At 35.2% G+C, this 17,065-nt stretch overlaps 1 protein-coding gene across 3 annotated transcripts in view; it reads right to left on the reverse strand.

The window, feature by feature from the left end:
- Window positions 1–692: 692 nt before the first annotated feature.
- LOC131162094 (snRNA-activating protein complex subunit) overlaps window positions 693–17,065 on the reverse strand; it is a 61,294-nt gene continuing 44,921 nt past the window's right edge. For all 3 annotated transcript variants that reach the window (XM_058118246.1, XM_058118244.1, XM_058118243.1), the window contains exons 10-12: window positions 2,057–2,182; window positions 1,715–1,975; window positions 693–1,062 (exon numbers count right to left, since the gene is read on the reverse strand). In XM_058118246.1, the coding sequence (XP_057974229.1) occupies window positions 778–1,062; window positions 1,715–1,975; window positions 2,057–2,182 (672 nt within the window). In that variant the 3' untranslated portion in view covers window positions 693–777. The remainder of the gene's footprint in view (window positions 1,063–1,714; window positions 1,976–2,056; window positions 2,183–17,065) is intronic.

Here is a 17,065-nt window from a genome sequence, read left to right on the forward strand (position 1 = left end):
TCTATTTTAGAACACCTACAGTAAAGTAGCAAATGTGCTTTTGAAATGAATGGTAGAGGGTCTGTTAAGAGAATTGAATGGGTTGAAGGTGAAGTACAAACCATTAAACGGAAGCTTAAGCACGTCTAATCAAGAATTTTATGGGATCAGGGAAAGAAGTTTAGAGTAACAAATGTCATATTATGCATGAGACTAGGAACAAGACCAATAAAAGTTGTCTATAAGGTATAGGATAAGAGCCTAATATGATGATAAACAAGAGACAAAGTGGTTAACAGCAAAAATAAATTGAAGCTGAAAAAAAAAAAAGTAACAAATAACTATCTGCCAGATGCAAATAATGTTGTGTGGAGAGAGATTAACCAAGAGAGAAGGGAGATGGGTTCAGAATGGGGCTTGGGAGGTGTCCAAAACCCAAATGCGAGGAAAGGGGAGATTTTGATTGCTGGGGTTCAAAAAGCTGTTTTTGAAATGAAGGGAAAAATTAGGGACAGCATTGGTAGGTACCAAAGAAAAATTTTTGGTTTGAGGCGTTGCCCAGTATATGCGTGAATTTTACAATCCAAATGCGTGAATCGAGAATAGTTCATCCAGGGTCCAGGAATTTCTAGGATCGATTCCAGGCACCCAAACACTAGACATTCCCACGCTTTGGGCACATCAATATCAAACAGAAATATTATGGCAAGCAGTTCCAGCTAACACTGCACACATTCTTTATAAATCAACCTAAATAACAACAGAGACCCATGTATATATATAAATACATTAGAGCAATTAGTCGTGAAAATAATCATATACTGAAAACTCATTATACAGCAGAGACCCGTCTTCCGAGTAGTGGAGGAGGAAGTAGCAATTTTCACAAAAATAACAGGGGTTCTCCCGAGCCCACTTATCATTTACTGTCACCTTTTTAGCTCTGAAAATTTTGCAAACAGAGCATTTCCGGAACCTTGATTTTTGCTGAAATGTTGCTATTGGATAAGCTGCCTGGTTGTTCACGTCCTCTGGATGAATCAACCTCATGTCTCTAATAACGATCATGTGTTTGCAGTCTCCCTGCAGAAAACAATCATTCCCGTTCAAACACCAAAACCCACCAAAATAAATAAATAAATAAGCACAAAAAAAAAAAAAAAAAACCTTCCACAAAATACAAAACAGGACAAATGTTATCCATGCGCCAAGAGTTTGAGTAATAGGGTGCTAGAGTGAGAAAATGCAAGGCAGAATAATGACCTCATGCCAATACAAATTCGGCTAGAATTTTTTATCTTTTGTTTTTTAAAACAGGACTCATAGGAAGGTTAGAACAGATTGGGAAAAATTTTACTTCACGAGGTAATGAAAGCTTTTTATATTTTTTTTTTCAGTCATAGTTGCTTGAAATGGGAATGGCATGGAGCATGAGCAAGCCAAAAAGTGGGGTGGGGGTGTTTGTCAAAGAGAGAATGATTTAAAACAAAATGAAAACACGCGGGAATTTTGAATGACGAGCATCAATAAAAAAAAATATGAAACTAAAGAAATCAACTGAGAAACTGAACCTTCAGGGTACAATTAAAGAAATTTCTAAGAGATATCAATGATTCATTATTGGGGGGAAAAGAAATAAAATTAATCAAGAATCTATGAAAAACGTGCTTGCCTAAAGCAATATCCAGCTCTCATAATTTGTTTGTAAATAAAGTGAAAATCAAGGATCAAGTACCTGGTGACAATATAGATATCCAGCACCAAGTCGAAATCTCAAGTCACAAAACCGTGTCTTCTGCATGTCAACAGATTTGAAGGAAGGCAACTGTGAGACTCTTGGTTCACCTAATATTCCCTTTTGCTTCTCTTGCAATTCACCAGTCACAATGCATCCCCATTTTGCAAGTGCTTCATCCTTGGAGTTTGTAAGCCAATCAAATATTGGTTCACTGTAGTCTATGGCAGTGGGATCTCTCAAATCATTGCAAAACACATTCTACAGAGAGCATTCAATTAGATATATTTAAAAATTATCTTTCCTTTAAAAAGGAATAGATGGATGAATTTAGACATTTACTTCAATGAGGAAATATCCAGAAGGATCATATTGCCCAGCTCTCCGCATAATCTCATCCGTTAAACAATAGATGCTGTCCCTCAGTTCAGTCAAGTTCTGCCGTCCCAAGACAAGAAACTCCTGGATCTACAAACAATTTAAAAAGAAATATCAATTGCAGGCATGTAACTGATATAGAGGGGATAAAAGATCAGGATAAAGCACAAGTGGAAGGCACACAATAATATCAGTTTTCTGTACAACAACAAAACCAAGCCTTATTCCTACTAACTGGGGTCGGCTATAATCATTTTCTGCACATTTATGCGATCATGAACCATTTCTTTTGATAGATTCAAGGATATTAAATCCTTACTCACTATCTCCTCTCAAGTTATTTTTAGTCTACCCCTACCCATCTACTGCCCCCCACAGTAACTATGTCACTCTTCCTCACAGGTGCACTATAAGGCCTACGTTACAAGTGTCCATACCATCTGAGTCGTCCCTCCTTTATCTTATCTTCTATAGAAGCTACAGCTAACTTACCACGAATATGTTCATTACTTAATTTATCTTTCAATGTTATACCACTCATCCATCTAAGCATCCTCATCTCAACAACTTTTACTTTTTGAATATTATGTTTCTTCGTCGCCCAACATTCCGATCCATATAGCATAGCTGGTCTTACAGCTGTCCTATAAAACTTCCCTTTCAATTTTAAGGGTATTCTACGATCACATAGCACACTTAAAGCACTTTTCCATTTTACCCAACCTGCTTTAACTCTATGCATAACATCATTTTCAATTTCTCTTTCAGCTTGCATAATGGATCCAAGGTATCAAAATCTGCAAGTGCTATTTATTTCTTCATCATCAAGTTTAACTTTGTCTGCAATATTCCTCCTATCATTACTAAAATTACATTTTATATATTCTGTTTTATTTCTACTTATCTTAAAGCTTCTAGATTCCAAAGCTTCTCTCCGTAATTCTAACTCAGCCTCTACTTCATCCCTAATTTCATCAATTAATACAATATCATCTGCAAACAACATACACCACAGAACCTCTTTTTGAATACTCTTAGTCAATTGGTCCATCACTAAAGAAAAAAGATAAGGGTATTCTACGATCACATAGCACACTTGAAGCACTTCTCCATTTTACCCAACCTACTTTAACTCTATGCATTACATCATTTTCAATTTCTCCTTCAGCTTGCATAATAGATCCAAGGTATCGAAATCTGTAAGTTCTATTTATTTCTTCATCATCAAGTTTAACTTTGTCTCCAATATTCCTCCTATCATTACTAAAATTACATTTCATATATTCTGTTTTATTTCTACATATCTTAAAGTTTCTAGATTCCAAAGCTTCTCTCCATAATTCTAACTCAGCCTCTACTTTGTCCCTAATTTCATCAATTAATACAATATCATCTGCAAACAACATACACCACGGAACCTCCTTTTGAGTACTCTTAGTCAATTGGTCCATCACTAAAGAAAAAAGATAAGAATATTCTACGATCACATAGCACACTTGAAGCACTTCTCCATTTTACCCAACCTGCTTTAACTCTATGCATTACATCATTTTCAATTTCTCCTTCAGCTTGCATAATAAATCCAAGGTATCGAAATCTGTAAGTGCTATTTATTTCTTCATCATCAAGTTTAACTTTGTCTCCAATATTCCTCCTATCATTACTAAAATTACATTTCATATATTCTGTTTTATTTATACATATCTTAAAGTTTCTAGATTCCAAAGCTTCTCTCCATAATTCTAACTCAGCCTCTATTTCGTCCCTAGTTTCATCAATTAATACAATATCATCTGCAAACAACATATACCACGGAACCTCCTTTTGAATACTCTTAGTCAATTGGTCCATCACTAAAGAAAAAAGATAAGGGTATTCTACGATCACATAGCACACTTGAAGCACTTCTCCATTTTACCCAACCTACTTTAACTCTATGCATTACATCATTTTCAATTTCTCCTTCAGCTTGCATAATAGATCCAAGGTATCGAAATCTGCAAGTGCTATTTATTTCTTCATCATCAAGTTTAACTTTGTCTCCAATATTCCTCCTATCATTACTAAAATTACATTTCATATATTCTGTTTTATTTCTACTTATCTTAAAGCTTCTAGATTCCAAAGCTTCTCTCCATAATTCTAACTCAGCCTCTACTTCGTCCATAGTTTCATCAATTAATACAATATCATCTGCAAACAACATACACCATGGAACCTCTTTTTGAATACTCTTAGTCAATTAGTCCATCACTAAAGCAAAAAGATAAGGACTCAAAGCAGATCCTTGATGTACACCTATGGTGATTGGAAAATATCTAGTGACTCCATCTATAGTCCTTACTCTAGTCATTACTCCATCGTACATATCCTTAATGACATCAGTATACCTACTACATGCACCCTTTTTTTCTAAAACCCATCATAGAACTTCCCTAGGCATCCTATCATATGCTTTCTCAAGGTCAATAAATATCATATGCAAATCCTTCTTTTTTTCCCTAAACTTTTCCATTAATCTTCTTAAAAGATATATAGCTTTTGTGGTAGATCTCCTAGGCATAAAACCAAATTGATTTTCTGAGACCTTCGTTTCTAACCTTAATCTTTGTTCAACTAATCTTTCTCATAGTTTCATCGTATGACTCATAAGTTTAATTCCACGATAGTTATTACAATTTTGAATATCTCCTTTATTTTTCTATATGGGTATTAAAGTGCTTTTCCTCCATTCATCTGGCATTTTTTAAATTTTTATAATTGTATTAAATAAATTAATTAACCATATAATTCCGTTATCACCTAAGCATTTCCAAACTTCATTTGGGATGTTATCTGATCCCAAAGCTTTCCCATTTTTCATCTTTTTTAGTGCAAACTTAACTTCGTTAACTCTAATTTTACGAATAAATCTCATATTTTTAATCTTTTCCTCATTTGACAATTCTAAGTTTAAGCCTTCTATTTGGTTTTCATTAAACAACTTACTAAAGTAACTTCGCCATCTTTCTTTAATATCTTCGTCCTTAACCAAGACAATATCATCCTCACTTTTTATACATTTTACATTTTCCAAGTCCTTGCTCTTCCTTTCTCTAGCTTTAGCAAGTTTAAATATATCTCTTTCCTCTTCTTTTGTATCTAATCTATCATACAAACTATTAAATGATCTATATTTAGCTTCACTAACGGCCCTTTTTGCATCTTTTCTTGCCTCCTTATATTTTTCGAAGTTATCTCTGTTTCTACATTTTTGTCACGTTTTATACCAAATTCTTTTTGTCTTTATGATTTTTTGTACATCTTTATCCCACCACCAACTTTCTTTGCTATTCGAAAATCTTCCCCTTGATTCACCTAAAATCTCTTTTGCTATCTTTTTAATAGAGCTAGCTAATCTATTCCAAAGAGTATTAGTATCTATCCCATCCTCTGAGGTCCAATCCTCATCTTTGATCATTTTATCTTTAAATTTTATTATATTTTCTCCTTTTAGGTTCCACCATCTAGTTCTCCTACACTGGTTTATTTTATCATTTTTCTTCCATTTTTTAATGCATATATCTAACACTAAGACTCTATGTTGTGTGGTTAGGCTTTCACCTAGAATAACTTTACAATCCTTGCATGATAAACGATCTACCCTCCTAGTTAAAAAAAAATCTATTTGACTTCTATTTTGTCCACTTTTAAAGGTTATTAAGTGTTCTTCTCTCTTCTTAAAGCAAGTATTCATTATACTAAAATCATATGACATAGCAAAGTCTAAAATCATCTCCCCAGACTCATTTTTGTCTCCATATCAATATCCTCTATGTATCCTCTCATAATTTTTATTATCTCTTCCAATGTGTCCATTTAGATCTCCTCCTATAAATATTTTCTCAGTCCCCGGTATGCCTTGTATAATACTATCCATATCTTCCCAAAATTGTCTCTTAAGATTTTCTGCTAAGCCAACTTGAGGACTATAAGCACTAATGATATTTATTATCTCTTGTCCTAATACCATCTTAATTTTTATAATTCTATCCCTTACTCTAGTTACATCCACAACGCTATCTTTTAAATTTTTGTCTATAATAATGCCTAATCCATTCTTATGTTTTTCTTTTCCAGTGTACCAAAGTTTAAATCATGATTTATCAATTTCTCTAACTTTCTCCCCCACCCACTTAGTTTCTTGAAAGCAAAATATATTAATTCTTCTTCTAACCATTGTATCCACAATTTCCATGCTTTTACCCGTAGGTGTCCCTATATTCCAAGTTGCTAATCTAATCCTAGTTTCCTGAACTAACGTCTTTACCTGTCCACGTCCAGAATGATGCAGGAACCCTTGCATATTTGACACCGTACCCGGGCACCGACACGGCGCGTCACTTCGGGGCAACGACCTAGCCCACCCTCGCCCACTTTTCGCTACACCCAAGTGGTTCAAGTGCAACGCATCGCTCATAGGGGACGCCCCATCAAATATTCAGTAAGGATATCTGTTTTTTGTAAATAATATTTTTTTTAAATACTTCTTTTCATGTTGATTCATTATTATAAAAATAGTGGTATTAGTGTTACATAACTCATAAGTTCTATGGGTGAAGGGACCATAATCCATATTCAACAAGAAGGAAAATACACTCTAAACCATATTTGAAGTATAATAGCAGAAAAAATGCAGCCCTCCCACAAGCTTTAGTCAAATAAAAGATCACATTTTGCTATTCATAACAGTAATAAGTAAATTCTAATCCAAGAAGGAGAAGAATTTGAAAGAGAAGAATTTGGAGCTTGGGTAACAATCTAGATTAAATTCTAGACATTATTTTAAGAAAGTCAATCATGTCTAGAGAAGAATAAAATCAAATATAGTAAAGATAAATGAACCTTCAAAAAGAAGATTGCAAGTTGCAACATGAGATTAAGCATCAAGGGGAAAACGGAAAAGTGTCGATTTATAATCTTGATTGAATTTCAGTAATATTTCAATTTAAAGGCAAGAAAAAAAACTAATGTTAAAATTCAAAACTTGACATAGAGAAACTGAATTGTTTAGACACAAAGAACCCTCATTGAGCAAGGCATTTCTTTCTAATGACTTTAAATAGAAAGATTGTCTATTTGCAAAGGTGAAGAGGTAACTCCACAAACCCAACTAAAATTGCATTAAAATCCTCTATCTAAGCCACGACAGTTTAAAGATCCCTTCAGGGCCTCCAAAGGAGTGATGGATCTCTTTGCTCATAACAGAGGTTCTTATTCTAATTCAATATGCTCTGTGGTTGTCACAATTCATGTGGATCCTCAACATCAAAACAGTGATGAACAAAGCCAAACATAATGCTTCTTTCTAAGCACTCCTTTTCATTGAAATTATTAGAGAATAAGACCTAAGGTGCCTTGACCTGTTGAAAGGCCGTGGAGTGGTGGTGTTTTGGTCAGGCAGAGTTGGCTTCTCTGATGATAGAAATGGATTAGGAATACTTAAATTGATTCAGCGCTTTATCGCTTCATAAAGTGAGCAAGAGATCCAATATTCATAGGTAGTAAGAAGAGGTTCTAAACATGTCAATTAAGTAATCATATCTTCTAGAGCTATGATCACTCCGTCTCAATCCTTCAACTCTTCTCCCAGACCTTCATCTTTATTCAACCTAGATCATTTTGACTACATGTATGAGATAGATTATGTCCCTAAAGATGATCTAGTTCTCCAAACCAAGAATCCCCAAATCACAAACCCATACTATGTCCATGACAAAACCAAGTATCCTTAGCCCTTTTCAAGATCACTAACAAGACTACTGTACCAAAAGGAGTTAAGGGATCGTTTGGAGCCACTTATTCAGAAGTGTTTTTCAGAAAAAGTCCTAAATTTAATAAGTACGATAGTAACTGCTGAATTAGGAAAGTGTTGAAAGTGATAAATGGTATTTGATGTATTTAAAATAAGTGGTATATAGATACTTACTTTTATCATAGGGTACTATATGATTATTTGTAAATATATTTTAAATAAAAAATATTAATATTTTCATTAACAATTTCATTCATAATTATTTTAACTATTTAAAATTTAAATTTAAATATTTTTATTCTAAAATAATATAAAATTATTATTTTTAATTAATAATACTCTTGTTATTAATGTATATTTATAACATATTACCATCATATTAAATTATGATAAAATAATATGACTAACTAAATTCAAAATTTTAATTTATTAAATGTTAATTTAAATTAATAAATAGTTCTTGTTCAATCCAAAATTGAATTATAATAACTAATATGTCATAATACATAGTAAAATAATATATAGTTATTTTTTAAATATATTTTAAATAATAATATTAAAAATTTTATAATTAGAAATTTAAATGATGATTATATTAATTTTTTATTTAAAATTTTAAAAATTTCTATTAACTAAAATAATATAATATTATTATATATTAATTAAAAATAATCTTGTTATTAATGTATATTTATAACATATGATTATCTCATTAATTTATGTTAAAAATAAGTATTAATAACTAAATTAATTTTTTTTGTTTATTTAATGTTAATTTAAATTTATAGATCGTTTTTTTATTCATTTCAAAATTTAATTATATTTTATTACTAATTAAGAGGTTATAATGCATAATAAAATTATATATGGTTATTTTTTAATTAATATTTAAATATTTTTATCAAGTTAAAATAATATGATATTATTTTTTGATTAACAATAATCTTGTTCTTAATTTATATTTATAACATATAATTATCATATTAATTTAATTTAAAATAATATATTATAGTTAAATTAGTATTTTTAATTTTTAACATTAATTTAATTAATAGAAGGTTCTTTTTCTTCATTCTAGATTTGAATTATGTTTCATTAATAATTAATATATTATAATACATAATAAAATAGTATACGATTATCTTCTAATGTATTTTTTAAATTATAAAATAGCCACTAAATTTTCTTATATTTATAAAATTGACCCTGCCTATGAATAGTGCCATAAGTGGCCAAAAAACTATCTTAGATTGCTTCTCAAAATTCATTTAAATAGTTCTCAAAAAAGTAGTCCTAAAACACACTTGTAATAAGTGCTTGTTATAATAAAAGTCAAATGCCACTGTTTTTTTGTAAAAGTACTTATTTTAAGTGATAAGTATTGTAAGCACTTGTTTTTAAATGCTCCCAAATGGGGGCTAAGGAGATTATTAAAGCTTCAACTTTTGATTCCAACCAACACTTAGCAACCGAAGTAGAACAGTTCGTCACCCTAGAGTTTAGTTTGGATCTTCCACAAAGGTATCACAAACTAAGATACTCCCATATTCATATAGGTGCGGTCAAGATATACCTTACCTTCCGTAGAATGAAAGGTCTCCTTGTCAGATCCAAAATTGCGCTCCTTGACTCTCCAAGTACGAGAATGCTAGCATTGCTACTATGCAAACAACACTAAATGCAGGTTTCTGCATGCACTTATCAGACCTGAATATGAGAAGTGCTCTCAAAGTTCAGGTTCAAATTGCCAAAGCACCCTAGATCTCTAATTTTGTTGCAGCCGCCCTTCATCACCGAATGGTCTACAGACTCCAAATTATTCCTTTGATTTGGCAACCTCCTGAGAAAACCCAGATGCTCTATTTGTTAATTATGATACCACCCTTGTCCCAAGCCATGTCAATATTCCAGAATAGTTACCCAGAGAAGAGCTACTCAAGCTCCTTCTAGAGTCCTTTAGATCACCAAGTACGAACAGCTACATCACATCCCCAAACCAGTTATACTTCATGACCCCCCCCCCCTCCCCTTATAAAACCATGCAAAATGGTGATGTTCACATCTCCTTCCCAAATAGTTAGGAATCTGCGACAAACTCAAATTCCTAGCATGCCTTTCCTACCATGATGATTCAACTTCATAAAAATTACCAACATCTCCAAGGATACAAAAGGTGATGATCAACCCATCCACTAGTACCATAGATCTGGCTGATCCAACATCTCTAGGGTCTCAAGTCCCAATCTTGTACTTCAAAGGATACAGCCTTCCAGTCTACAAAACCATCATCAGTGATGGCCATAAATGGTTCAATGTTGGTTACACATGTGACAAACGCCTGAAGGGCCCCATTTATGATTCTAAGGACAACAACAAAAGAAGGTGAAAAAAGAAGAAAAATGTCCAATAGAAGCTCAGAAAGACGTACGAAGTCAAAGACCCAACAGTTGGCTTGCTAGGAGAACCTTCAAAATATGATGATGATTTCCCAGCATCAGAATATGAAGATACAACGTCGAAAAATAGAACATTCCTAGAAGGTCAGATATCCAATTATCGTCAATACAGACAGATCTACTAAACAAGTTTCTCCAGCTAAGGCAACTCTTAATTGGCAATCAGAGAATGCCCTTACACAGAATAGGATGCTGCAACAAATCATTGACAACCAGAGGGAGCTCGCCAACAAAGTTGAGAATAAATTTAATATTACAATCATTCTTATTGACAAATGTTAGAATCATATATAGAGGATTCATGAAGAACTTATGCAAATGATTCAACACATGTCAGCATTCTCACTTGCATTCAGAAATAAAGAAGCAAAAATGCAACATCTTAAAGCTCAGCTAAATTATCTTAAGCAAAACCAGCAACAACAACACAGACATATAAGAATAGACCCCTTATTTCTACCATCCACTCTGGCATTTAGGGTAGCAACTCTTTTCTTCATTTGAAAAAGAGGCAACATACTCAATAGCCAACCCAAACCCAAAGGGTTGAAACAACGATAGCCTCCACAACACAGAAAAGGGACAAACAAAAGCTTGGTGAGCCAAGCATTACAAAACAAGAGCTGCACATCAGATTTTTGGAAAAAGAAAAATTCAATTTCCAAGATATTAACAGCAATGGTTGATCTTTCACAAAGACAAGAATCAAAAGAAGAAAATCTACTTCCTGCACTTCCCATCTTGATAGAGGATGAACTATCTAAGTGCTCATCTGAAGAAGAAATACAGCCCTCTAGAGCCACCATAATGACCCAACCATCTACTCACAGATCAAACTATGACAATCCCACTGACAATGAGGGAATAGATGACAACATCAATCTCTTAAGAAACACCTCATCTACCACCCCAACGCACAACTCAAATGGTTCACATAGTAACAGACCGGCCATATCCTTAGAAGGAATTCCACCAAATGAGCGAAGGAATAAAATCCTTGAGCTCCATGCTTGGTGCATAGAAAAATTGATAAAAAGAGGGATCACACTAAAGGTAGTCATAGGAAATACTGTCTTAAGTTCATAGCCAGACTCAGAATTTGGTGGATAAATCTTTGGAGGCTATCAGCAATTATAGATATCATAAGTTCCAAATCTTGATATCTTCATCTCCACAATCATTGAAGAATTATGTGAAGCATGGGAAGACCATGTTACCCAATCCAAGGAAGAATATATAAAGACCAAATCTTGTTCTTTTAAAAGAAAAGATCTTATAAGCATTATAATCTCATCTTCGAAAGATACTACACTCTCTCTGAACCAGATGATATCAATCTCAAGTAAGCATACCTTAACAGTCTACCTAATCCATTTGGAGAAGAAGTTCTCTAAAAACTTTAAATAAGTGGAAAAAGACTTGAAAATACTTTCCTCGACAAACTCTATCAAACTGCACTCATGAATCTAGATGTACTTTTGTAGAAAATATGACATGTACAAAAGAATCCAGAAAGCAGGCATAAAGATATCCAAAGAATGCAAAAGAAAATATTTCCTTATCAAATGCAAAGAGGATAAGCAGTGCTCTTGTTCAGTAAGGGAGAAAGAATATTTCTTTCATCCCAGAAAACCTAAAAGATCCAAGCATAAAGAGAAATGCTAGAAATATCTTAAAAAGAAGAAGCATAGGAAAGACCCAAAAGATCACTGATGTTACATCTGCAACCAAAAGGGGCATTACGCAAAGAAACGTCCTCAAAGACGAAAGAGTGTTAAGCTAATCGAGATGCTGCACAAAGTCTCAAACTGGGATTCAGATAATGACATTGAGTTCATTTTCTCTCTAGATGATCACCAAAACGAAAATCCATCTTGACTTTCCAGCAAAGTGAGCAATTTGACATATCGGATTCCTCAGACGAAGAAGATGAAGATTTCAGATGCTATCAAATTAATCCAAGACCAAAATGTTCCCACATTCAAGCTATTAACAATGAGTGCTATCCAATAGCATCAACAAAAGATGAAGTTCACAATCTTTGTTCCATACAAGATTCATTGTCGGCGCAATCCAAGAAAGGTGACTATGTTTCACCTTCTCCTCCAGTTTTAGTACTAGCTAATAAGTATTCAAAACCAATTAAGGTCTTTGCATTTTTTGATACAAGAGCAGCTTGCAGTTTCCTGAAACCAAGAATACTTCCAAAAGACAAATGGAAAGCAGCTAATGGAGAAAATTTTGAGATCAAATTAAAGAGTGTCCCAATTTACATTAAACTCCATCCATGTTGTCTAATTAAATCCACATTTTTTGGATCAAATCTTTCAGACAAAGATCTATCATAGGGTTCAATATTATCCAACACTTTAAACAAAGTCCAGTGGACGAAACAGGTGCCAAAATTCTGGTCGAATCTCTTGCAGTGGACCAAAACTCCCAACCTCTTCCACATCACCCAGACTTAGAAGAAGTGATAGGCCAACTGATCCACATAAGCTATGTGAACAATCACAGCGAATTCATGAAGTGTTCAAGCCCACTTTGGATGAATCCAGAATTCTTTGTCAGCCTTCCATTCAAGAAAAATGATATGGGATGAATCCAGAACACCACTACTCATAATCCCAAAGTGAATTCTCCCAACTACAAGAAGAAAGACTAATTGAGCCTACTAAGTCACAATGAGCTTGTGAGGCTTTCTACATCAACAAGAGGGCTAAGCAGACAAGAAGCAAGCTAAGAATTGTCATTAATTATCAATTGTTGAAATCCCAAGTATCTGTGGGAATATGGAGTAAATTAGGAAAGTGGGTATATGTAGAAGATTGTATATTATTCAGTAGGGAGATTGTTTCCTTGTTTAGAATATTTGATTGTATTATATATTGTAAGATTAGGATGTACATAATTCAGAATTCAATAAATATAGAAATTCCATTCGATTAAATTCCATTCTGTTTTCATGGTATCAAAGCTAGGGTTTCTAAACCTTCGTTAGCAATGGCAGACGGCGTCGTCAACAACACAGCTCCGTCATTCGATCGATTCCTCGACGTCCGCTCTCTATCCCAACCGAAAACTGTAGTCGATGGCGGCAGTGGCAACGAGCTTGACGTAGAGGACATCTTCTGGACTGGCGACGCTAGCACGTATCAGGCACACTGTCGATGTCATCGCGGGATCCCGTACGCAAATAAATCTAGCATCCTGGCCGCATTGCCTGACAATGAGTCAAGGGCGAAGGCCACATCTCCTAGATCTACGCCATCCAAGCGCCTTCACAACAAGATTGTCGGCTTCTCCACCCACCTTATGAAGCGGATCCAGAAGGGTCCCATTTGAGGTATTTCTCTGAAGCTACAAGAGGAAGAGCGCGAGAGGTGCATGGACTTCGTACCCAACATCTCTGCCATCAAGACCAACGAGATTAAAGTCGACAAGGAGACCACCGACATGCTCATCGCGCTCAACATGACGGATCTTCTCGGAGTTAGGGAGGACAAGTCAGTGGCTACGCCAGTGCCGACTGCTCTATTCGGCTATTGGGTCGGCGGACCCAGTAGGAGCATCAACTGTCGCACGGATCAAACCCCCCTCGAACCTCGCAGATACGTCTTAGTTCATGAACCAATCGAACCGATGTGCTCAAAAAGACTAGGGAGTGATTTCTCCGAACAGTCAGCGTCGCCTGCGCGTCTCGTTCGTGGTCACTGGCAACGACGGAGCGTGAGTAGGATGAGAAGGGGAAGAAATGCATTGCGTGGCCAAGAGGAGGAAGAAGAAGAAAAAAAGGAAAGACTGGAGCAAGACGTTGACAAAGAGATTGGGATTGATAAGAACATGTTGAGGCAGACAAGACCTTCTTATTACGGAGCTTCTTCTTCAAATACTTCTCCGGATTTTTTAGCCCAAAGTGGTAATTTTTTGCGAGCTTTGAATATAACCTCTAAATCCAAAACTCCTTGGATTATTGATTCTGGCGCTTCTAACCACATGACCAATGCCTATCATCTTTTTTCATCATATTCACCATGTGCTGAAAATTTTAAAGTTAAAATTGCAAATGGGTCACTCTCGTCTGTCACGGGCAAAGGGAATATCCAGCTCTCTGACTCCATCACACTAGAGTCTGTTCTTCATGTTCCTAATTTATCCTGCAACTTACTATCCATTAGCCAGTTGACTAAAAACTCCAATTGCTCTGCTAAATTTCTACCCTCTCATTGTGTTTTTCAGGGCCTATCATCTAGGAAGACAATTGGCAGTGCTACGGAGTATGAGGGACTCTACTACTAACAATGTAAAACTGCTATTTGTGATTCTACATTTGTTTCTAGTGATAGTGAAATTTTGTTATGGCATTCTAGGATGGGTCATCCAAATTTTCAATATCTAAGACGTTTATTTCCTTCCATTTTTTCAAATCAAACGTCTCCTGAATTTCAATATGAGTTTTGTGAACTTGCAAAGCATCAACGTAATTCCTTTCCTAAATCCACATACAAACCATCCAGACCCTTTACTATGATTCACAGTGATTTATGGGGGGGCCCTCACATTCTCTTAATCACACTCGCACAAGATGGTTTGTTACTTTTATTGATGATCATACTTGTATTTGTTGGGATTACTTGTTGAAAGATAAAACTGAAGTTCGTTCCATTTCGCTAGTTTCCACTCCATGATTCAAACACAATTCCAAACTCACATTCAAATTCTACGTATTGATAATGGTACGGAATATTTCAATGATATATGGGGGACATTATCTTTAAGAAAATGGAATTATTCATCAAAGTTCTTGTTTAGATACCCCTCAAAAAAATGGGGTTGCTGAACGTAAAAATAGGCATATTCTTGAAGTAGCTCGGGCATTGATGTTCACTGCAAACATGAAAAAATATTTTTGGGGTGATACCATTTTAACAGCTACACATCTTATTAATCGAATGCCTAGTCGAGTCCTTTCTTTTGCAACTCCTCTCTAGAAACTCCAGGAATGGTTACCCAACACTAGGCCCCACTCCAATTTCTCTCTGAAAATCTTTGGATGCATTGCATTTGTTCATGTTCATGCTCACAATCGGGATAAATTGGAACCCCGTGCCATTAAGTATGTTTTTATTGGTTACTCTCGTCAGAAAGGCTACAAATGTTATGATCCTATCACGAAAAAATTGTATGTTAGCCTTGATGTCACGTTCTTTGAAACCACTCCTTACTTCCCAAAGCCCTCTCTTCAAGGGGAGAAATGGAGTGAAGATCGGTTCTTTGATTTCTCTGTTGATGAATCCATGTCATACACTGAGTCTACCATTGCATCATTTCCTGAGCCTACCATTGCATCATTTCCTAACCTGTCATGCACAAAAGATCACTTAACCTCAGGGGGAGATGCAAAAAAGCAAAACAACAAAGAAATACTTGTTTACTCAAGAAAGTTGAACACAAAGAACAGACAGAATCTCATACCTAAGGCACCAAGAGCGTTGGAATCAGTGATAGCTCCGAGCAACCATGAGTCCACGCCCAATCCCGATCAGGTAATAGACGGTCATGAGCTCCCTTCTGATAAGTCTGCACCTAATAACATCAATTTACCCATTGCAGTCTGAAAACAAACCAGGTCATGTACTCAATATCCCTGGTATAAATACATGTCTTATAAAAGCTTGTCTACAGGATATCATACTTTTACCTTGAACCTGGACAGGATGAAAATTCCAAACAATATTCAGAAATCCCTAGAAATTCCTGAATGGAGGGAGGCTGTCATGGAGGAAATGTGGGCCCTAGAGAAAATTGGAACTTGGGACGTTATGAATTTTCCGAGAGGGAAGAAGTCAGTTGGTTGCAAATGGGTCTTCACAGTGAAATATAAAGCTAATGGAACAGTTGAACGATATAAAGTCAGACTTGTTGCAAAAGGATTTACACAGACTTATGGCACTGACTACACGGAGACATTTGCACCAGTGGCAAACTTGAATACAGTTCAGGTCCTCTCATCCTTGGCAGCTAACTTAGATTGGCCACCACAGCAACTCGACATTAAGAATGCATTTCTAAATGGCAAGTTAGAAGAAGTCTACATGACGATACCACCAGGTTTCAGTAAGAAAGGTGAAGAAAATAGAGTATGTAAACTCAAGAAGCCCTTGTATGTACTCAAGCAATCTCCCAGAGCATGGTTCGACAAATTTGCAAGAATAATAAAGAACCAACGATATCGACAAGGGCAATCAGATCACACTATGTTATTCCAACAGTCTGAAAGTGATAAGAGAACAATTCTAATAGTGTATGTTGATGATATAATCCTAACTGGGGATGATACAGTAGAAATGGAAAGACTAAAGAAAATCCTAGCTACTGAGTTTGAAATTAAAGATTTGAGACAAATGCGGTATTTCTTGCGAATGGAAGTTGCTAAATCAAAAAAGGGTATCAGTGTCTCTCAGCGAAAGTATATCACTGATCTCCTAACCGAAACTCGCATGCTTGGATGCAAACCTAGTGAAACCCCGATTAAAACAATAAAAAGGGCCAAAGACTGCGAAATACCAGTTGAAAAGGAGAGGTATCAGAGATTGGTTGGTAAGCTAATCTACCTATCACATACCAGACCCGATATTACATTTGCGGTAAGTGTGGCAAGCCAACACATGCATTCACCAAAAAAGACTCACCTAGATGTTGTGTACAAGATCCTCAGGTACC

The sequence above is a fragment of the Malania oleifera genome, chromosome 8 (assembly GCF_029873635.1).
Source record: "Malania oleifera isolate guangnan ecotype guangnan chromosome 8, ASM2987363v1, whole genome shotgun sequence".
NCBI classification, from domain to species: Eukaryota; Viridiplantae; Streptophyta; class Magnoliopsida; order Santalales; family Ximeniaceae; genus Malania; species Malania oleifera.